Here is a 23,576-nt window from a genome sequence, read left to right as displayed (position 1 = left end):
GTAAACTAAACGGAGACAGTTGGTTTATACAGCTCGTTGTAGTGGTGGACTTAAAAACTCCAAATTAAGGTAAGATTTTCCCTTTTCTTTCAGTTCATCGTATATTGATATGATTAAAAATATAGATAAACTAAATCTAAAGCTCATTGAATCAAGAACTGTTTGCTTTGTTACAATAATTATTAATACATTAATTTTGTATTTTCGAAATTGTTATTCCTTATTTTACATAACACAATTATGATATATTCTGTTGTCTTTATATAATTTTTACGATTAACATTAATTTATTAATTTGATTTTGTTATTTTTTCTACAGAAAGCACTAGTTTCTTTATATCATAGTACGCGGAGAGTTTATCCCCATGTGTGTGTGTGTTTTCGGGTTTAACGTCTTTTTCAACAATTTTTCAGTCATATAAACGACGGTGTCTACTTGTAGCAGTGAGCACAATGCCCAGCTTTATAGTGCTGCCTCACTGGAATATCACGCCGCAGACAGGCGGCATGATTCCCCACCCAGTCACATTATACTGACCCCGGGCTGACCAGTCCTAGCACTATTCCCTTAATGCTGAGCGCCAAGCGAGGAAGCTGCTAGTACCATTTTTACGTCTTTGATATGACGCGGCCGGGGTTCGAATCCATGACCTCCCGCACTCGAAGTGGACGCTCTACCATTATCCCCATTACTTAAAAGAATATTTTACAGATTCCGAGCTCCGTTTTACAAGTAATAACTGCACACCTTCGGGTGGACTAATATCTTTATTTATTTATTTAATATATATTATATAAACTACTGCAGAGCTAGTTTATTGGGAAAATGATTGCAAAAAGTTATGATGTTAGAAATATGATTTAGACTGTCTGTTTTCAAAATATCTTAAATTTTCTTTTTTATTTTCAATTAGTTTAAACATGTTTTATTCCAGGTAGTTCATGTACAAATTAAATACACACATACTTGTTTGAAGAAGATAAGTAGGAAAGGATAAGAACGAAAGACACATAGTCTTATAGAACTCTTCTCCTTTGCGGACAAAATGATTTACTTATATTTGAGCTCTTAATTGTACTGGGATAATGAATATAGTCTTAAAAACGATTTAGTTGAACATGATTGTAACGACAAGTATAATGGATACATTACGCTTTTCAATTAGTGTTAGTAAACAATAAATCATGCAGCTTAAATGTTTAGAAAAAAATCTTAAACAGTCATTCCATTTTTTAGGGAAATCAAAAGAGTGAATTTTGAAAACAGGTGGTCTCTTGACACAGATAGATCTACACTTAGTCTATATATGGGCAAACGGGAAGAGAATATAGAGGTTTTTATAAACAGTTTTGAAAGGCCTTAATTTGGAGGTGGTCGTAAGCACAGCCTAGACTCTATACGGATTGACTATGTCCCGTTGAATGCAGTCAGATAATATTTAATGTATAATTATTGTAAATAGATACTGTTGTAATAGGTAAAGCTTATTTCTTCAGAATGAAGTTTGATAAGTTACCGACGGAGGTAGCTGACAACGGTCACGTGACAAGTATCAGTGGAGACATCCGGAGAGAAGTGGACCCTAATACACAATGTGGTATTGGGTCCTTCCGTCCTGCGTTCTTACAGGTAAATATTAAGCTGTATATATTGGCATCGTCAGTCTGTCTCAGAAAAAAGTAGTTTGATTTATTCTAATTTAATTATCATGAAACACTAAGTAAATTCCTTTCTTCTAGACAAGCATTTGTTCAATCCAAGCAAACCTTACTTGATACTGTAAAATCATTTAATTTCGTGGGCATGAAATTTCGTGGTTTTGGTCAAACCGGCAATTTCATGGGGATATGAATTCGTGGCTTTCAACTTCTGAATATAAAATGAATGGGAATTTTACTTGTTCGTTGGGATTAAATTTCGTGGATTAACGCAAGCACGAAATCCACGAAAATTAGTCCTCCACGAATATTAATGATTTCACAGTATATAGAAACTGATCCGGTCAAGTTTTGGCGGTACCTGTAATTAATTGATCAACTCATCTTATGGTGGTACGTGTAATTAATTGACCAGCGGTACGGTTTGGGTATCAACTCGCATTGAATCATGTATCCATGAAATGAGTGAAATAAAGGATTTTGACTTTGGCTAATTGATCAACTTATGTTATGGTGGTACGTTTAATTATGTTGTTAAATTTTGAACATATTGGTAGTAACGTAAACCGAAAAACAAAATAGGAACATAAAAACCACTATTTTAGAATCCTGATGGCACATTGACAAAACAAAGGTGGCTTTTCACAAATCCTGATGGCAAAATGATCTTTATAAATCCTAATGGTATAATGACATATCGAACGTGTTTTTTTACACATCCTGATAGCATAATGACAAAATGACATAACAAACTCAAAAAATACTTACTGCATTTCTAAACAAAGGCTCCTTTTTAATTCAAAATAAAACAAAGGACATTTGATAAAGAATTTCGGAAAGTCAAACGCAGTTATCAAAATGAAGTAAGAAAAGGCATAGCGGTAAAATTAGACATAAAATTCAACTGAATTCTAACGAAAGTTTAAAAAGTATAATACAAAAAATTCAAATGAATTCAGCCTTCCTGTGAGCAGAAACATATCTTAAAAGAATGGAGGTGCAATTTTGAAGTTCTAAACACTGAATGCAAAGCTGCGGTTGCCGTTAACGGAAGTTATACAAACTTTTTTGAAATCACTACCGCTGTGAAACAAGGGATGTAATCCCGACTTTGATATTTTATATATTTATTAACGACTTAGCAAGGGGATTTAATCACTAATGAACCGGCTGTTTGCTGACGACATAGTTTTGAGAGCACCAAGTGCAAAACCTCCAGCTGATGTTAGATACTTTTAAACCGCTGCTGCAGTAAAAATAAAATACAGGTCAATATAAATAAAACTGGAGAAGTACATTTTTGGAAGAAAACCAAATATAGAACTATTTTCATATTTAAACTGGATAGTTCTGTAGTTGAAATTTGTCAATTTTATTAATATCTTGGCGTTGCGCTTTATCAATTCTTTGGCTTTTCTGAAACAGCAAATGTTTTAACTGATTCTGCAAATCCTCATGGTGAAAAATAGCGTAATGACTAAATGACATAACGAAAGTGGTTTTCACAAAATTTATCCTGATGGCGTAACGACATGGTGACGAAACGAACGTGGTTTTCACAAAGCCTAATGACATAATTACGTAACGAGCGTAGTTTTCACAAATCCTAATGGCATAATGATATTACGAACGTAGCTTTCACAAATCCTAATGACATAATTACATAACGAGCGTAGTTTTCACAAATCCTGATGACATAATGACAGTGCGAACGTTGATTTTACAAATCCTAATGACATAATTACAAAACGAGCGTAGTTTTTACAGATCGTAATGTATAATGATATTACGAACGTAGCTTTCACAAATTCTAATGACATAATTACATAACGAGCGTATTTTTTCACAATCCCTGATGGCATAATGACGTTACGAACGTAGCTTTCACAAATCCTATTGACATAATTACATAACGAGCGTAGTTTTTCACAAATCCTGATGGCATAATGACGTTACGATCAATTAGACAGGTGATCAATATGTTCTGATAAGCACGGAAATATCTCAATATTTATGAAACTTGGGTAAAATATTATTGTTATATTCCAGGTTTTTGCCCGAATTGGTGCTTTCATCGGTATTTACAGTATCTCAGGACTGCTTACGTCAACACTGTCAGTTTATATCAACTCTCAGGTGAAGCAATTGAATACCATATACATAATTAAATGTTTGCCACTTCCAGATATTATTTCTTTCATTGTTGTGTTAACCTTCGTTTTATTATGGAAACAGAAGGAGAACTGAAACCAAAAGTACATTACCTGTTCTTCTCTGCAGAAGAACGTAATACCTGGATTGCCTTTTACAGCACCATGAAGTAATTCAATATTTGAGATTTCTCTATTATTTTTGTCTAAGTATATACATGTACCTATTGTAGTGTGTTAAACTACGAAAATGTAAAATCATGTTCGACACCATATTTCTCTTCATAACATTTGTAACCACATCATGTCAATTAAGGAGAGAGAGAACATGGATTCTCCAACACCCTATCCCCCGCCAAATGAACCATCAGAATAATTCAAATGGTAGTGATTCCGCAATGCCAATAGGCATTTACATGCCTAGGTGTTCTCGTATGCTATATCGACAAGTTTCATAACAACCAGAGAATGGCGGTATCGAAATTAGTTATTGAAAGTAACGCAATCAAACGAAAATTCCCGATTCTCATCACATATGAGCCGCGTCATGAGAAAACCAACATAGTGGCTTTGCGACCAGCATGGATCCAGACCAGCCTGCGCATCCGCGCAGTCTGGTCAGGATCCATGCTGTTCGCTAACAGTTTCTCTAATTCCATAGGCTTTGAAAGCGAACAGCATGGATCCTGACCAGACTGCGCAAACGCACAATGTTGGTTTCCTCATGGGGCGGCTCATATATCGTTGGTAAAGCGTAGTCTTCAGCAACGTTGTAGTGTAATGCAGGTATCTATGTTGGAGAAGCAGTTTGGCTTTAGCAGTGCAGAGACTGGTCTTCTCATGAGCTGTAATGACATTGGCTTTCTTTCATGTGTTATATTTGCTGGATTCATCGCTAGAAAGGTAATTTTGTGATTGTGTTTTATTGGTGAAAGACCAAATAAACCCCTGTAGGTATTGCTTCAAGCACGGACAGACACTTGGGCGGAACCCCTGCCATTTTGTCTTTCTCCTATTTTCCATGTTCGGCGCGTATACGAGCATGAAATTAAGCATGACCTTTACAGCTTTACAGGCATCTTACATATAAAAAAAGGTAAGTTTGTATAGTAGATATTTACAGAAGAATGACAAAATGTATAACAAATTTGTAATATAATTATGACAAATTTGCTGTACATATCTTAAGGAAGTTAAAGGATTGTGTTTAACGTATGTGTAAGTGTTTTGTTTCCTCCCATGGACACTGTTTTCATTGTTCCTTTGATTTAATAATTAAAAGCGTAATGATGTAGGTGTTTCTGACTACATGAAGTATTTCATCTCCGTTACCTAATTTCAAACTATTTCGCATGACTTCATGTAAGACAATTCACACGAGTCAAGATGAATCTAGCGTTCTTCAGTCTTTGAAAGTGATTTGGTTCAGCTGAATAAATTGCTACTTTATGTTAAAGGTACATATTCCGAGAGGTTTGGGAATCAGTACAATTTTATTTGGCGTATGTGGAGTAATGTGTGCACTACCGTACTTTATGCAAGACCATTCTGCGTATGAAATCGAGAATAAACCAGCAGGCCTTGGCATGTCAGACAATATGACCGTTGTCAGAACTATGGGGCGGAAGGTTCCAATGTGCGGAAACGAGACTTTGAACGGTGAAGATGGATGTAACGCGGCAGCAGGTAGCGCGCAGGCAACAGCAAATATCCAGCAACTTCATATCAAGAAGGTAGCATTCAGCCTCATTGCTTTTGGAATGGTAAGAAACGTTTTGTACGTATTTTAAACCGGTATTTCGTGTTTTCAAAACAATAGTGCCTTAAACAATCCACAGTTAATATTATAGCCTAACAGCTCCTTTGTTTTTACCTATCAGCCGTTAACGTTCTATTTCTCCGCTAATTAAAGGCATTACATCTAATAATTTTAAACCATATTAATCTTCGGATTGGATGTGCATGCCCAGAACTGGTACATGTAATGCATAAGTATCTGTCTGTTTTGACAGACTGATCTGATGAAGGTCAGAATCTTCAAGCGAAAAATACTTCGCATAATATGTTTTAATTATAAAATATATGTGAAATGTTATCAAGTGTGTTTGGACTATTTTAATGACAGGTATTCCAAGGTGTTGGAAAGTCTGTAAGATACCCATTTATTACATTGTACGTGGACGATGCTGTAGATAAACGAAAGACCGGATTCTATATGGGTATACTAACCGGAACTGGAATCTTTGGTCCTGCACTTGCCTACCTTATTGGTGGACTGTTCAGCAAAATATATGTAACACTTGAACGTATGCTTTATTGTACTTTATTTGCTAAATGTATCTTATTTCAAACGATATTTCAATTAGATAATATCATCAGGATTGAGTAACATTTTCCAGCACTGATGTATGACTTTCACATAAATTCACTTCATGCATTATAACAAACACTTATGAATAATATAAAAGTATCATTTTCCAAAAGAAAAAAAACATGAAAATTCGTATTTTCAGTAACCAATTAACTGCAGTAATCTAAATTCTGATTTGTATAATAATCATCTCTTTCCAAGCCCTGTAAATGTGGTGCTGAGAATGAAAATGCTGAGCATTATTTTTTCACTTGCAAACGATATAGCACTTGTCAATGAGCCTTTCGTCCTCTTAGCGCAAAGAAACTCTTATTTGGCATTGATACTTTAACAGAATCCCAGAATGAAATATTGTTCAAAGAAGTACAAACTTATATTAAGGAGAGCAAAAGATTTAAATAATAAAAATCACTAACTCGAGTTCACCATATAAAATGTAACTGTTGCAAATTTACTTAGCGAAAACTAGGGGCGGTGGAGTCAGTACTAGCAGCAACTGAACAATGGTATAACTTCCTATTTATTTGTTTATTTCTTGATTATCTTGTTTTCGTATTTTTATAACATTCTATTAGATATCTAACAAAATAATTATTTAACTTCTTTTCAATGCATATTTTTCAAAATCTTTAATTGTTAAAATCTTGAAATTGTACAACCAACCATACAACCATAACACATTGCTTTTGCGCTACTTATAGGCTGACTATTCTGGGGAAGGCCCTAGATAATGTTGGAATAACTTTCGGCCCAACCCATTTGTATGTTTTTTTATTCAATGCTTGTATAAATATGATGTAAACATGTGTGAATATATATGTATATATATAATAAGATATGATTAAACTTAAACCATTTATTGCATTTATGAAAATAAAATAACAAAATATTTAACCGAGTATTCTTATTGGAAAATAGGTATATGTTGTATGATTTTGGAAGGGAGCCTGTAATTCAATGACTTGTAGCGATATCCTTTTGCTTTTCCCATTCATTATGCACATGTGGTATATTTTGTTATAAATGTATTGGAATGTTATTTAACTGTAGTACTGTTTAAAAACGTGGACATGATTTAAAAACAAATGCAAATATTTTCTTATATGGGCCAGTTAATAGAATCAAACAGTGTCACACAAATCACTGATGGTACCTGCTATTGCTGCTAATCAATTTGTGAAATACTGGAAAGATGTGAGAGACATCTGAGGAATTCTTAATATAAACCATACACATTCAGCGTTTGTTTCAAAATAAATGCCATTGTTTACATACACATTGTTTTAGTCTTTAAGCGATAGTTTTGGTCCTTTTTGATTATTTGTGACGAAATCTACATTATAACTTACACCGACGATTTTTTACTGTAAATACATAATAAGATTGTTTCCAAATCATTTAGTCTTATAGATTTCTTTCTAAAGCTTTTGGACACTGCCTGCCATTGATTATATACACACTAATTTAGTCCTTACCAGTTATGAGATTATTGTGCAAAAATGCACCACAAATGCACCTCAGAATGTTAGTCCTGCGGTCACTATACTTTAGTAGGTATATACAATAAAGCACGTAAAGATTCATAAATAATCACCCCTTCTCTTATACTCAAAAGTTCGCTATACATAACAGCAGGTTTCGCAAAAGTGCTGATCAGACTGCCTAACATTCGGGCCAACAAACTTGTCAGACCGACAAAAAAAGTTGTAATTTGGGAACTGATTTTAGTTTTGATACATATATTTGTAACAATCCTTGCAGATTTTTCTAAAAAAATGAATTTAGCAGAAGTGGGAGAGGAGAGCAGTGTCTTTTTAAAAACAAGTTGAATGTTTCAATACTTCTATTAATAAAAATGTAATGTTGGCATGAATTTTTGGCAATCAGGTTTAGGCTGAAAGAAACTGAAATGTTCGTTTTTTGAAAAAAATATATCATGGAACTGTTAAAATTAAAAAGCATTTCATGATATCAAAGTGGTTTAAACGGAAAGAAACACGACATCTAACACCACTGTTAAGAAATTTAGATATGTATGAAATGTTTCTTCATTTTGAGAACATTTGGTACGAAAAGTTTAAACGTTAATCAGCAATTTGGATACGAATATTTTTTTCCAAATTATTTAATGTTGAATAATATAATAATATAATTGGAATAATAGAAGGACGAAACAGGAATTTGTTTATCATTGCCAATTTTTCACGATAGATTAAAGTTTAAAATAGTTAGATCTCTTAACTTTTAAGTTGATCAAAACAATTATCTGATAAATTGCTACAGATTGCCGTTTCAGAAAGGCCATTATAACTATCATCATCAACCTACAAATGGATAAAATTGTAAGACAGTAATACCTTCCTTGAACTGGCTTATTCAAAGCGAGCCTCCAGCATTTTTTTGATTGTAATTTTGGGCGACCTGTGGGTTTCCGTTTTTTCTACGTTATTAGCTACGTGATCTCTATGATAGTTATATGGTATGATACGATGATAAGGAACAACCACTGGCTAAATATCATCGCTCCTGTTCCGTCTTTTGTTCACGTGACCATAAATTTGCATATTTGTATTCATACACCTGATTGTTCTATTTTTTTATTTTTTGTGGCCGAATTTTGATTGAAATGGTTTTATGGTATATCTGGCAGCACTGCATATAATAATTGTTTTTCTGGAAAGACTTGAACTATTTTAAGAGTTGTTGTTAGGATGATCTTAAGAACTAGCAGATTCCTCACACTTAGTGTACATTATGACACTGGTGGCAGCAGCCACCAAAACTAAGACGTGCATTTGAACTTGTCAGATGAAAGTCACCGTTAACACAAAGTAGTAATCAAGCCTTCTGTATTGTTAGGCAGTCCGAAAATAAATTGAATAGCATTTTTTAAAACAATTTTGACAGGAATATTTTCCGTTGTTTGTTCTATCTGTTTCATATGACCTATTGCAATATTCAGAATGTTCTAATGATTAGACTAATATAAACAGTAAAGAATTAAGAAAACACACTTTTGGACAGTTTTTTCAGTTTTGTTAAAATTCAAAAGTATCGATATCATAGTGCCTTTTTGGGGAGACTGCTTAATTATGTCTGAACCTTTACATCAAATGACATGCCATGAATATACTACCACTTTAGATTTCATACTGTTTGCCGGGTTGTAGTGATGAATATAGCCAGTCTATCCCTCTGATCCGTGACATACCGTGCAAAGCATGGTTGCAAATTATCTAGATACATGTACACTGCTGACTAGTGTACAAAATAAACACACTACAACTAATGCGGTCTCAATCAAATCGAGTCTGCAATATTCACTATTAACCTTGTCATCAGTGCTTCCGAAGGATCTACTTTTCAGATTTTGTTAACATATTATGTTATTAAGTATATATCTATTTCAAGAATTTTACAAAAGCAGTTTATAATTTTAAGTTTTATTTATCAATAACATCCTTATATCTTTTAACGATGTTTCAGCAAATAACTTCTTATTTACACTACAGTATGTTCTTTGACTTTTTATGCCTCGAAGGTGGGCATATTAAAATCGCCTTGTCCGTCCGACCGAAATTTTGTAAATTCTTGTCCGGGCTGTAACTCTGCCATCCATTAAGGAATTTTGAAATAGTTTGGCATAAACATTAACCTTAATGAGACGACGTTTCGTATGTAATACTCAGACCCCTAGCTACAAGGTCAATTCACACGTCAAAAAGTCAAACTTTAATAGGGTCTGTTTCGTGTCCGGTTCGTAACTTTGCAATTCATCAAGAGGTTTTGAAATTACTTAGCATAAATGTTAACCTTAATGAGACGGCGTGTCATGGGCAAGACCCAGACCCTCTAGCTCCAAGATCAAGGTCAGACTTAGAGTTCAAATGTTAACAGGATCTGTTTTTGTGTCTGGTCCATATTTCTGCCATCGATGAAGGGATTTTGGAATACCTTAGCATAAATTGTAACCATAATCAGACAATGTGTCATGCGCAAGACCCAGATTCCTTGCTCCAAGGTCAAGGTCATACTTAGAAGTCATAGGTTAAAAGAACATTTTTCGTGTCCGGTATATAGCTCTGTTATCCATGAAGGGATTTTAAAACAACTTGGCATAAATGTTTATCATAATGAGGCAATGTGTTACGCTCAAGACCAAGACCACTAGCTTCATGATCAAATTTACACTTAGAAGTCAAGTCAAAGTTTAATAGGGTTTGTTTCATGTCCGGGTCGTAACTCTGTCATTCATCAAGGAATTTCGAAATTACTTGGCATTAATATTACCTATAACGAAGAAACGTGTCATGCATAACAAAAATACCACTATCTCTAAGGTCAAGATCACATTTAGAGGTTGACAGTTATATGGTGTGTTTCTTGTCCGTTCCATAACTCTTCAATCGATTAAAATTACATGGCATAAACGTTCCCTATATTGAAATGACGTGTCAGACACAAGCCCAAGACCCCTGGCTTCAAGGTAAAAGTCACACTTAGGCTTAACATTGTATCTTTCTTGTGCGGTCAATAACTCTGCCATTCATCAGAAATTACTTGTCACAGTTCTTCCCTATGATGAGCTGGTGTGTCATGCTTAAAACCCAGACCCTAGCTCCAAGGTCAAGTTTACCTTCGGAGAACTTGTTTTATCTGGTCGCAAAATGAGTCATACCTAAACTATTCTGGCATATTTTACGCAGACAACTGTAGCTTTGTGGGCACACTTCGGGGGCGTTTGTCACTAATAGTGCCAGCTCTTATATGAGCTTCAATTCTAAATGCTTAGTATAGTTTTAGAGTTATGTATACTTGTACTTTTTCCTATAAAATGTCAAGGTCAGTAGTGGCTATTGTTAAGTTACCTTAAAGACACACCACAAAATAACTGTAATTTTTTGTATTTCCATGATGGTAATTATACATTTTTTATATGGTGAAATGAGAAATATCAAGTATCTATTTACAATTTGACAGTAACAGATATAGGGCTAAGACAATGTATTTAATGTCTAAATATATTATTTAATTAATGTAGTAATAATGTCTTGAATGCCGATGGATAAAAATAAATGTTATAGCCTATAATTAACGGTTAATGCGAACACGATAATGTAACATACCGATAGCCACACGAGAACTACATGCAGATATAGACATGCCACAGTTCGCTACTGCGAAAATATAAAGTGGTAATGTTTGACTGGGAATTCTTGGCATGACAATCACTTTATTATAATTTTAGCGGTCGACATCACACCATCGGATCCACGATGGATTGGTGCCTGGTGGTTGGGATTTTTAGTGTTTGGCGCATGCGCAATATTCTTTAGTATACCAATCATGTGCTTTCCGCGGAAACTGAAATCTAAAAGTAGAATGAAAGACCTGGAACTGACAGAGAAAAAAGTCAAGTCAACTGAAAAGAAAACAGTGACGCAGACATTGAAGCATGAGTTAAGAGGTATACGTGCATATTATATAGAATATATGCGATCTTAGATTTACTTTATGGCTTCATACATGTGTAGTTTATAAAGGCATTCAAGCGTATCGCAAGCCGTTTTGCTATTTGTTCGATGACTACAGGAAATACTTAAAGCTATCAGTTAAGGGCAAAGAGAAGTCTTTTTAATGCCAAGACATAGTATTATATGAGACAACACTACAATTTTAAGATCTGTTCAAGGCTGTTTAGCAGATGTCTCTTTGTGTAAAAGGGATTTGTCTTTATGTTTGAAAGCTAGGATTTACACATAAAGGGAACACACTCTTTTGTTGTGACGAACAAGACCCAGCAGTGTTGCTCTGTACTTAAAAGTTTTATCAGATAGCTTTAAAACGTAAAATGCAAGCAGTAAAAAGCAGAAAAAGTAGCATAACAAAACGAAAAAAAAAATTTTGGTCCCATTACACTCAACTTCTGGACCGATCAGAAACGCTGAAGGTAATTTGCAACTTGCGGTTGTTACTTTTTGGCCAGTTGAATTAAAAATCGAAATCTGACAGCATTCGAGGACTATGTGATTTCCCATTCCATTAAGATGGTAGCTCAATACAAATAGTTTTGAGCAGATATCTCTTTTGGTTTAATAAGAGCTATAGCACTTTCGCCAAACAACATATCTGACAAATGTTTTAAAGATATTCAAAGTCTGGCTGATCTCTCATTATCATTTACAGTAACTGCTAACTCTATTACAAAGAGCGATCAGTCACAGAACAGATATATCTTTCAGACTATAACTAAGAGATATCGCTATAAATAAACAGTTCTTGTAGTCGCTGAATCAATAGTAATACGCATACGTCAAATGCATTAATGTTTCTTCAAACTCCATGAAAACGTTTTATTCTATTTTTTGCATTTTTATTTTGTCTTTCTTAAAATTTCCACTAATTGAAGGGATAGTATTATTCTGAAATATTCTTTTAAATAACTGGATCGTCCTTGAAAATGCAATCGTTCAAAATGTCAAAATATAGACTCAGGTAGAAACGAATTTTAATTTAAATTCGAGCTAATTTTTTACACTTTTTCCTTCAGATTTCGGGCAGACCATTGAACGTTTATTGCGTAATCCTGTTTACGTAACTCTAGTTTTATCATCGGTTATCAATCTAGTGGGCGTGGCAGGGGTGTTATCGTTTATGCCGAAGTATCTAGCTGCCCAGTACACAGTACCGTTGTGGCAGGCAAATATCATCCTTGGTAAGGTACTTCTGAAATTTTCCGCTTTTTTAAGAACAACGACAACGATCAAAGAGGACTAGCGAAGTTCCAAAAAGGCAACCTCCAGACAAAAAAAAAACACTTAACAATGAACGGATGTGCAAATGATAAATATTTACACAAAAATATGTAAACAAAGTAAAACAATGATAAAACAAACAAATAAGGAACACAGTGCGGCACCGCCTTGGAACGGTCAGTGGCAAAACGAGAATGGGGAGTTTGATCGCACCAAACTTCACTCTTAACCCATGTCATTTTCTAAAGTTTAACGACAGTGTGAATAAATGCACCCTTCCTTTTGAATCTTAAAACGAAAGCAAAATCCTAAATTGAATATTGAGTAAACCGTTATACCTCTGTACCATGTTAAATTCATATTTATGCTGAAGTACCTGTCAGTGCCTTGATTTAAAATATTGCTGTCAGCTTGCAAATATGATTTTATTGTCGTATTTCTATGTTCTACATTTGTTGCAGCGATGACGAAACGATTTCATTTGACGACTTCGATTAGGCACGATTTTGGCATTTATTTTTAGACTTTCGTAGTGAAAAAGATTGGTTTCGTCATACTGTCTGCAGTATTAGAGAATCTCTCTCGTTTTAATATGCCTATTCTTTCCTTCCATTTTTCAGCTTTTAGTTATATTGCTGCTGTGGCGTTGGGTTCTTTTCTTGGTGGCGTAATGTCTCGTAGAATTGAAATGACTCCCCAGAAAACAGTAAAGTTGCTGCTCATATTCTACGCCATTAATTTCATTTGCGTGTGTAGTGGATTTGTACTCGGATGTGATCAACCAGCGTTAGTAGGAGACAATGGGAAAAGGTATGATAAAAGTTTGCAAATGAAAACTATTGAATGAAATACATAATACACGTATTAGCAAAGAAAGTCGGCTCTAGAATGACTCAAGTGGCCTCAATCCATACAATATACATATTCAGTCACATCATAGTTTTTGTACAAGATTTGCAATGAGAATATTATAGAAAAATTAGGCTCTTCTTTTTATGTGTGAAATTATTTTTCTAAACTTCCAACTTGTTTTACAACATTTCTTTTCACTGACTTAAACATGTCACGTGAAATACTGTAGTGCAAAGAAAGAGATATTTACTTAACTAGCATAAAAATTGCAGAAAAAGATATAAATTGTTCATACTTTAAATACATATTTGTTTAGCTAAACAAAAAAGACATTTAATCTTAGAAAACAGAGTCTCTAAATTAAATTAAATAATGTTTTAATACCATAGCATATGCCACCAACATAAAAATTTCTGCCATCCGGTTATATAATTACTAACACTTTAAGAGCGACTGTTTGGTTTTTTTTTCTAATCCAATTTACTGAATTACATAAAACGACGCAAAACAGTTTTGAAATCAAAGTATTGTATAGTTTTAAGTAATGCTAAAAATAGATATTCTTTATTTCTCGTAGTGAGACGTCCTCATTGTACAAATCCGTGGAACAGTCCTGTATACAAGGATGTACCTGTGATGACGAGAAATATTTTCCGGTGTGTGGTGATGACGGACGTTCTTACTTTAGTCCCTGCCATGCTGGTTGTACAGAGAAAAGCGCAAAGGTTAAACATTTTACTAATATACATTGTAATATAATTCAGTGCAATAACATGAAATATTACCGTTATTAACACCGTGCTGTTTGAAAGAATAACATCAACTTACTCTTCGAATTTTGTACAGAATTCCGATAAGCATCCTTAAGCCATATACATGTATGTGGCCTCGTGCCATAAGTTTCTCCCAAATCGAATGTACACATGCATTGAATGTACACTATTAAACCTTGATCAAATCAAATCCTAACCTTTGGTCAGTATATTTAAGAAATAATAAGTTCCCAAGAGTGGTTTATTGTAGAATAACCCGTATTTTGAGTTCTTATGTGTACAATATATCACGAAGGCCTTCGTGATATATTGTTTCGCATAAGAACGAAAAACTAGGGTTTTCTACGATAAATCACACTTGGGAACATGTTATTTCGATTCTAACACGACATACTGGTATCAACAGTGATAGAAAAAATGGTAACTATTTTTTACGACCGTGCTACGCACCTGGATCGGATGACGTCATTGCACGCGACTGGTTTATTGCAGAATAACCGGAGATAGATTTTGATCTACATGTATGTAGGTTACTCGCTGGTCGTGTTAGAATATGCACTCAATACGTGCGTACATCTAATAGGTGCGTATTAATGTTTGCGGCCTTCATATATGAAGCTATTGATGGAAGAGGTGAATGATAAAGAACCTACAGCTTTAAAAACTTCCTTTAGTTAAAACCTATATATTTAATATCGATTGTAGAAAAACTTGTTATCAGTTACAGCGGGCATAGTATTCAAGTCGTAACACTCCTGACTACGAAACCAGGGATTGTAAGTTCGGGACACCGCTCGTCCATTACAAACAAATTGAAATAAGAGTCCCGTGCTGTTTCCTGTATTTCTACATGCGCCTTGGTTTAATAGACTGTAGTGAAGGCGATTCTGTCTGAATTCGAACCCGCGGCACTCCGGATCTGGAGCCTGACGTTATACTCTTGCATCACGGTTTATCTCCTTTACTAATCATTGCATCAGTTTAAAATAATAACTTTTCACAAGTTACATATGGCAGCTCCGGGGTAATCTGAGTATAAATATTTAAACATTTATTTTAAGCAATTAAGTCCACGTATATTATAATGCATTTTTCTGTGATCTCTTTACAGTCATTCACGAACTGCACGTGCATTCCTTCTGGCCACGCTGTGCCAGGGCTATGTGATCAAGGGTGCTCTGCTAAACTGTACCTGTACGCTGGTTTCACATTCATAGGAAAGCTTTTCGATGCCTTCAAAATTATACCGACGTTTCTTGCAAAAATAAGGTAATGGTTTAAAGATGAAGGTATATTTGCATTCTCAGATTTCATAAGATTAACTTCTTCTTTCCATTGAAAGGGGCTGCCAGAAAGCAACAAGTAAAACCCAAAAGCATTTTGGCAGTGTTTGGCCAAAAGCCTAATGCATACTATGGATTTAGTCTAGTAAACAGCAACGAGTCTGTAAAAACTGTTGACTGGCCAACCATTTTATATGTGTTTCATGACTTGACATCAGACAGAAATTTCAACATTTTTTCCCATTTATTTACTTAAGCCCAGCATACCTTTTCTGAACTATTGCCCAAGCTATGGAACGGCATAACAACAGGTGATATATAGAAATTTTTAACCACTAACACCATTTCTTTGACAAACAGTTTTACGATTTTCATATCTTAATACGTTCAGATTCAGCAAATATATTGACGTTGAAAAAAGAAAACTGTTGCTTTTGCACAAAGTATTAACTCTCCAACTTGATTATGACCTCAATAAGCCAGGGCAGACTGAATCTCAAAAACACGTGGCCGAATTTCAATGAAATTTTACAGTTGCGCATACTCTACGTGTTTTTCGATTGAATGGCTTTTCACTGAGTCATGCATCTGATTTTTTGTGCCCCCCCCCCCACCCCCCACCCCCCCCCCGCCCCCAAATTAATTTAAAGTTGCCTTTGCCCGTCCGTCTGTCCGTCCGAACTTGTATCATTCATATCTCAAAAGATATTTGACCTAGACTCATCAAACCTCACAGGATTGTTGTTCAGCACGAGAAGCAAGCACCAGGGGTCTTAATTTGGATCTCACACAGTCAGACCAGAGTTATGGCCCTTGTCTTAGTCTAAAATAGGCATAAAAAGGGCCTAATGTTGTGTTGCATGTATCTCAAAAAGTATTTGACCCAGTATTAATAAACATTACAGGAATATCATTTAGCATGTGAAGTTGTGCATCTGGGGTTTTATTAGAGATATCACTCAGTCAGACCAGAGTTATTGCCTTTGACTTACTAACAAAATATGCTTTAAAAGGCATAAAAGTTGTGTCGCACATAAAAAGTATATTATATAGGGTCATGAAACATCATAGGAATATTATTCCGCATGTGAAGTGTGCACATGGATTTTTATCAGTCAGACAAGAGGTATGGCCCTTGATTGACAAAAATATGCATAAATGGGATACAAGTTTGTGTCATTTGTATTTCAAAAAGTATTTGACTTAGAGTCATAAAACATTGGGTATTGTTATATAGCAAGTGAAACTGCGCACGTGGTGTTCTGTTTGGGATTTCACTCAGCCAGATTGGAGTTATGGACTTTGACTTAGTGAAAATTACATCTTTCACATGTGAAACCCGTTCTGTATTGCAGGTGTGTTGAAGAAAGAGATCGAGCTGCAGCATCGGCATTTTCCGGATTCTTAACTTCCGCACTAGGTACTGTTATCTTTTCCTTTAGTCTGTATTTAACATGCGGTCTTAAGATCTAATCTAAGGTTATATGTTACATGGAGTTTAAAAAGCATTGCTATGAAAATAAAATTTTGTCCCGACAAAAAAACCCACAAAAAAACAACATTTTAATCAACAGCAACACCTGGACCATTTGCACAAATAAGCTTGGACAGAGCACCCTTTACAGTTGATCTGTAATAAGAAAATGTACTGCGAATATTGAACATGGATTTTTATCGTAATTAAATAATGTTACATTGATTTCAATTTCTGTGCCATAGTCTAACTGCTTGTTTATTTCTTTTTATTCTTCTACTTTTCTTCACTTTATTTACTCTACTTAACTTTCTAACTTACTAAACAAATAACTAACTCAGTTTATTTCACTTAGTACTCACTGACTCAAAACCTCGTTTACTCGCTCACTACATCTCACATTAACTCACTCACTTGCTCATTAAAAATCAGTCATTCACTCACATAATTTGTAATTGTAAATTAGCTCAGATTTATTCATGTTATCAGATGTATACAGGTCCATATCATTACAGGTTGGATGCCTGGTCCAGTTATCTTTGGTGCTGTAATTGACGGAACGTGCACTTTATGGAAGTACACGTGCGGAGAACGACAATCATGTTTTCTGTACGACATCGTATTTTTCCGTAACGCTATTCATGGTTACGCAACGGTAGCGACGGCAATTGCGACGCTAATTGTTGCTATGTTGTACATCTACTTCCGGCTCAAAGGAATTACAGAATGGCGGGAGGGAGAAAAGATACACGAGTTGGACAAAACTGTGACCGTGGAAAACGGAAAGGATGGACATGTAAGGAAATAGATTACGTTTTAGCGACACCGATTATTGGCTACAAAACATACACATTTCATGAGTATATTAATCTTACATTTATTTCTTAAATTTATTTATTTTATTAGACTTAAAGAGATAAATATATCCAAATAATCATGAATGTCATCATTAATATCAATTTCATTTACCGGGTATTGATTGGTAAGGTGCTTTAATAAGGCGTTTTTGTTTCCAGATTTACAAACCAATGGAGACCACTAATGACTGAGGAGAAAAAAAGAGAGGGACACTTTTCAAACGTGTGGTTCTTTATATGGATGCCACATTAATATTTTAACCTTTAGCCTGCTAAATTTCTAAAATGGACTGGTCTATCTTTCGATTTTGGCAGTAACACTTATCATTCAAAGGGGTGTTCACGGAAAATTTACCGATTGAATGGCTAAATGTTAATCAAGCAAAGAATAAGCACAGGGTACTAAATGTTGGGCAGTTCTGTTAGTGCTGATTATAGACTTAGTACAGTGTAAACATTTAATTGCACCGACCGAAAATTGTGTGGTTTTGGCAAAAATGCATACTTCCGTGCGGACATGGAATCGTCGATTTATGAATATTATTTCTATGGATTTTTATGTCTGCAGGTATTTACTATTGTGGATTGACGCAACTATTAATTCTACGAAAATTAGTACCAAAGAATTACAATGAGTTCTCAGTATATGAAAAATTTTAATTCAACATACACAGACCGTCAAAAGCAGGTAGTTCAGTAGTTATTAGATATCAAAATATGTTGTTTAATGTAATTTGACAATGCCGTAAGTTTGAATAACGATATTTCTTGATGCTACTCGATTTCTTACAAAGAGTTGTGGAATTTTTTTTATATATATCTTGGATGCGTTTATATTCGGTCTTTATAAGTAATGTTTATGATTTTCACATACCATGTTAAATCGGTCAAAGCATATATTGATAGATTGCATGTTCTTCGAACATTTTCCAAAGAAATAAACATGAGGGCCAAGATGGCCCTAGGTCGCTCACCTGAGAAGCACACTGTTACACACCATAACAGTGTAAACATGTTTGACCTAATGATTTCATGGAAAAAATATTCTGACCAATTATCATTAAAATTAGAGCAAAAAATCTTGAGTATAAACAAGTATTTTCTTTGATCTGACCTAGTGACCTAGTTTTTGACCCCAGATGACCCATATTCAAACTTAACCTAGAGTTCATCAAGGCTATCATTCTGACCAAATATCATGAAGATCAATTGAAAAATACAGCCTCTATCGCATACAGAAAGTTTTTCTTTGATTTGACCTAGTGACCTAGTTTTTGACCCCAGACTACCCATATTCGAACTTGACCTAGATTTCATCAAGGCAACCATTCTGAACAAATATTATGAAATCCAGTGTAAAATGCAGTCCCTATTGCATACACAAGTTTTTTCCATTATTTAACTTAGTGACCTAGTTTTTAAACCCAGCTTATCCATATTCAAACTTGACCCAAATTTCATCAAGGCTATCATTCTGACAAAATTTCATGAAGATCAGTTGAAAAATACAGCCTCTATCACATACACAAGGTGTTTCTTTGATTTGACCTGGTGACCTACTTTCTGAACCCATATGACCCATAATCGAACTCAATGTAGATTTTATCAAGGCAATCATTTTGACTAAATTTCTTGAAGATCAGTTGAAAAATACAGCCTCTATAGCGTATACAAGTTTTTTCTTTGATTTGACCTGGTGACCTCCTTTTTTATCCAAGATGACCCATATTCAAACTTGACCTAGATTTCATCAAGGCTATTATTCAGACTTAATTTCATGAAGATTTATTGAAAAATACAGCTTCTATTGCATACACAAAGTTTTTCTTTGATTTGACCTAGTGACCTAATTTTTGACCCCAGATGACCTTTATTCAAACTTGACTAAAATTTTATCAATGCAATCATTCTGACCAAATTTCATGAAGATCAATTGAAAAATACAGCATCTATCGCATACACAAGGTTTTTCTTTGATTTGACCTAGTGACTTAGTTTTTAACCTCAGATGACCCATTTTCGAACTCGACTTAGATTTTATCAAGGTTATCATTCTGACTAAAATTCATGAAGATTAATTGAAAAATACAGCCTCTATCGCATACACAATGTTTTTCTTTCATTTGACCTAGTGACCTAGATTTTGACCCCAGATGACCCATTTTCAAACTCGACCTAGATTTTATCAAGATTATTATTCTGACCAAAATTCATGAAGATTAATTGAAAAATGCAGTCTCTATCGCATACACAAGGTTTTTCTTTGATTTGACCTAGTGACCTAGTTTTTGAGCCCAGATGACCCATTTTCAAACTCGGCCTAGATTTAATCAAGGTTATCATTCTGACCAAATATCATGAAGATCAGTTGAAAAATTCAGCCTCTATCGCATACACAAGCCAAATGTTGACAGACGACAGACGACAGACAGACAGACAGACAGACGACAGACGCAGGACATCGAGCGATCAGGAAAACTCACCTGAGCATTGCTCAGGTGAGCTAAAAATCGAAAATTTGACCGTCAGTATACTAACAAGTAAAGCTACTCGCCCACAATTTGGATGAAAATTTCCAACATGTTCTTTTCCACCAGAATGTGTATATGACACTGAAAAATGATAAAGTGGGTAAAAATAAAAGTAAAATATTGGTAAAATGCAAGAAGAATGTAAAGTTTCTACATTATTTCAAAAGCGTTGCAACGGTATACTACTTTCTACATAAATATTGGTTATTTATAAGAATATCTTGCAAAAAAGCATTTGTCATTAAGATTTTACCACTAGTCACTATGAGAGTACTCAATTTTTATGTATTTTGATAGGAATTGTTTTCACCTAAAATGTTTGGGTTAGTCTCTTTAATATTCTTGTACTGTAATCGTTGTCATATTTGTATACTTGGAATGTAAGACAAGTGAAATGAGAATAATTATGTTCTGTCTCCGCCTCTTATTTTTCCATTAAAACAGCCTGCTTCAGAAAAAAAAATGTGAGAAAAAAAATCAGAAAATGAAATCTACTACAGTATCAATGTTTAATTTATTTAAAATACTTGTTTTAGACACTAAAGTATTTTAATTCTCGACGATCGTGGAATAATTTAACACTATAGGAGGTACATAGTCTTATGATCCGTTGTTAGTGGGTAATACGTTGATCTAGATAGGTTATAGGAGTTAAATAATAAATAAAGGTTACAAAATACTTTCTTTTGATATATATCAATGTTATCAGGCTCGGCAGATATAGCCTTAAAGGGTTCGGTAAACCTCACCCCTTCTAGCCTACGTATCGGCAGCGGCTTAGCCTTTAGGAAAGCAATAGCAAACCACTGAAGAACTAATACATATCTAATTCTTTTATTTCATATGCATCTAATACACTGAACAAGTGACATAAATTTGTTTTTAAGCCAGAATCCTCGTTATTGAACTTTTAAACGCGATGAACCACATAAGCTGATTTTTCTGTTAAAAAGAGTTAATATTTTGGTATCCTGAAAGGATGCCCTATTAAGAAAGTACAGTTTCTTTTTGTATTTGACCTTTAGTATTGGGTTTATGTTGATAAGACATTGTCCCAGATTTCTTATCAGCAGTAAGGTAAGTAAGAGCTGTGAAGCTATTTAATTTTATTAGTTATTAGACAAAGAAAACAATGAAGAGTACAGTAGGGCTGCTAATTTTGTTTGTTTCTGTAACGAGCGGGATTCTGTTAGAAAGCGGCAACAGAAATGTGACAAAAGTTTTAAAAGTGACAAACGGGGGACAGTATGGGTATTGGTCAGCTGCGGAATATTGTCCACCGGGAACGTTTGCATCAGGTTTCAGTATGAAGGTAAGATCTGGGTTATTTTTACTGTCACCGTTACTGAGCTACTGTTGCTTTTTTTTTTTTTTTTTTTTTTTTTTTTTTTTTTTTTTTCGGTTTTTGAATGTGTTTACAAGTACAAGACTGGTTTTACTTTTATAATTTATGTTAGAATATACATAATTAAAACGAGAATGTAACAGGGTCTTCAGATTTTATATATTTTATAATAGAGGGTATAAAACCCATTCCATGTAATAAAACAACTTCTGTTATTGTAAATTTATGTACCTTTTCTGCTGAAAGTGTAAATCTGATTACTTTTTTAACAGATTTTCAATGTTTTCCGCAATAAATTAATAATTATTATTTTATTAATTAATTATTTTAAAGGCAAAATAATTTTTTATCACAAAATATTTTCCTATTTTAAGAACGAGGCTGACCAGTTTAACGGAGACGACACGGCTCTTAATGCTATCAAGCTAACGTGTACCGATACTTCAGGACATGCGCAGTTAGGTTACCAAGTAACTTCCGGTGAAGGACCGTTTGGTTCCTGGTCGAAGGAAGAAAAGTGCCAGCAGCAATCTGGCATGCATAATTTCCTTGTAGGATTCTCTCTACAAGTTGAGGGACCGGTGAGTGACGGACCTTTACAAAATTAGTTTAATGTAAATTCGCCGTGCCTTCTCTATCTCCTGAAATTATTTACATGAGAATATTCTCCAGAAATAATCAGGGGTAAATTCAGACTGAAGCATACATTAAAATATGTACAGTCAGGTGGTCTTATTTAACGCTTACAGTCGCATACATGCGGCATATATAACAATAGAAGTATATAGAGCCAGCTCTGTCAGGGATAGGCATCAACAAAATGTGATAAGATTTGATCTGTCACTGAACTTAAACAGACACTGAGTTTTTGAAATCACAAAACCTATCTAAACAGTATAAACATAGTACTGAAAAGTACTTTTCCTTAAAACGCCGGCTATTCATTATTGTATAGGTGAGCTCCATGTACATTCATTATAGTCATTATATATCGTACCAATGGTTATTGAGTCCGAATTCTAGATACTTGAAAGGATGTCAAAATAGAAGATAAATGGGTTCATGAGTGCAGATTTTATTATTTTGACGCATATATGTATAAGGCAGCTTACGTTTGAGTGAAAGTGAACTATATCCGTGTTGAATTTCTCATTTTGTCCATTTTTTATTTGTTACAGCAAGGCAACGGTGACGATACGTCAGCAAACTACATTAAATTTCGGTGCCGTAACTATGACGATAACAGTTCCGGGTCGGAACTTAATCACCCTCCTGGAAACGGTATCTGGGGAAGTTATGGGGCCTGGAGCGATACGTGTGGTAGAAATTCAGCTATATGTGGGTTGGCCACGAAAGTTGAGTCACAACAAGGAGGCGGTGACGACACTGGATTAAATGACGTCATCTTCTATTGCTGTAGCGACAGTGCCTCTGGTTCCCCTCTCGGATAAAGAGCCGTACGAAAATCAGGAAGTTTCTCATCTTTTTTTTTTGTAATCAAAGTGAATAAAACCTGCATAAACAAT

At 34.6% G+C, this 23,576-nt stretch overlaps 2 protein-coding genes across 2 annotated transcripts; both read left to right on the top strand.

Annotated features, from left to right (window-relative positions):
* LOC123541557 (solute carrier organic anion transporter family member 2A1-like) lies at positions 1–21,113 on the top strand. Its single transcript, XM_045327113.2, has 14 exons — positions 1–69; positions 1,498–1,630; positions 3,709–3,795; positions 4,596–4,712; positions 5,267–5,572; positions 5,935–6,115; positions 11,429–11,647; positions 12,731–12,895; positions 13,556–13,745; positions 14,365–14,512; positions 15,672–15,829; positions 17,199–17,263; positions 17,833–18,113; positions 18,334–21,113. Exons 2-14 carry the CDS (start codon positions 1,499–1,501, stop codon positions 18,364–18,366), a joined length of 2,082 nt encoding a protein of 693 aa, XP_045183048.2. The 5' UTR covers positions 1–69; position 1,498; the 3' UTR covers positions 18,367–21,113.
* Positions 21,114–21,798: 685 nt separating this feature from the next.
* On the top strand, positions 21,799–23,576 carry LOC123541129 (vitelline membrane outer layer protein 1-like). The gene is made up of 3 exons (XM_045326535.2): positions 21,799–22,017; positions 22,425–22,631; positions 23,229–23,576. Exons 1-3 carry the CDS (start codon positions 21,838–21,840, stop codon positions 23,499–23,501), a joined length of 660 nt encoding a protein of 219 aa, XP_045182470.2. The 5' UTR covers positions 21,799–21,837; the 3' UTR covers positions 23,502–23,576.

This window comes from Mercenaria mercenaria, chromosome 16, assembly GCF_021730395.1.
Source record: "Mercenaria mercenaria strain notata chromosome 16, MADL_Memer_1, whole genome shotgun sequence".
NCBI classification, from domain to species: domain Eukaryota; kingdom Metazoa; phylum Mollusca; class Bivalvia; order Venerida; family Veneridae; genus Mercenaria; species Mercenaria mercenaria.
This window is presented reverse-complemented; position numbering and strand designations above follow the sequence as displayed.

What these genes read in the sequence shown, in the direction of transcription:
- LOC123541557 (XM_045327113.2), top strand. Translation starts at nt 1,499, where the DNA reads ATGAAGTTTGATAAGTTACCGACGGAGGTAGCTGACAACGGTCACGTG. An exon ending in CAGTTTATATCAACTCTCAG is followed by an intron (nt 3,796 to 4,595) that starts GTGAAGCAATTG and finishes AGTGTAATGCAG; the next exon opens with GTATCTATGTTGGAGAAGCA. An exon ending in AAAACGGAAAGGATGGACAT is followed by an intron (nt 18,114 to 18,333) that starts GTAAGGAAATAG and finishes TTTTGTTTCCAG; the next exon opens with ATTTACAAACCAATGGAGAC.
- LOC123541129 (XM_045326535.2), top strand. Translation starts at nt 21,838, where the DNA reads ATGAAGAGTACAGTAGGGCTGCTAATTTTGTTTGTTTCTGTAACGAGC. An exon ending in CATCAGGTTTCAGTATGAAG is followed by an intron (nt 22,018 to 22,424) that starts GTAAGATCTGGG and finishes TCCTATTTTAAG; the next exon opens with AACGAGGCTGACCAGTTTAA. An exon ending in CTCTACAAGTTGAGGGACCG is followed by an intron (nt 22,632 to 23,228) that starts GTGAGTGACGGA and finishes TATTTGTTACAG; the next exon opens with CAAGGCAACGGTGACGATAC.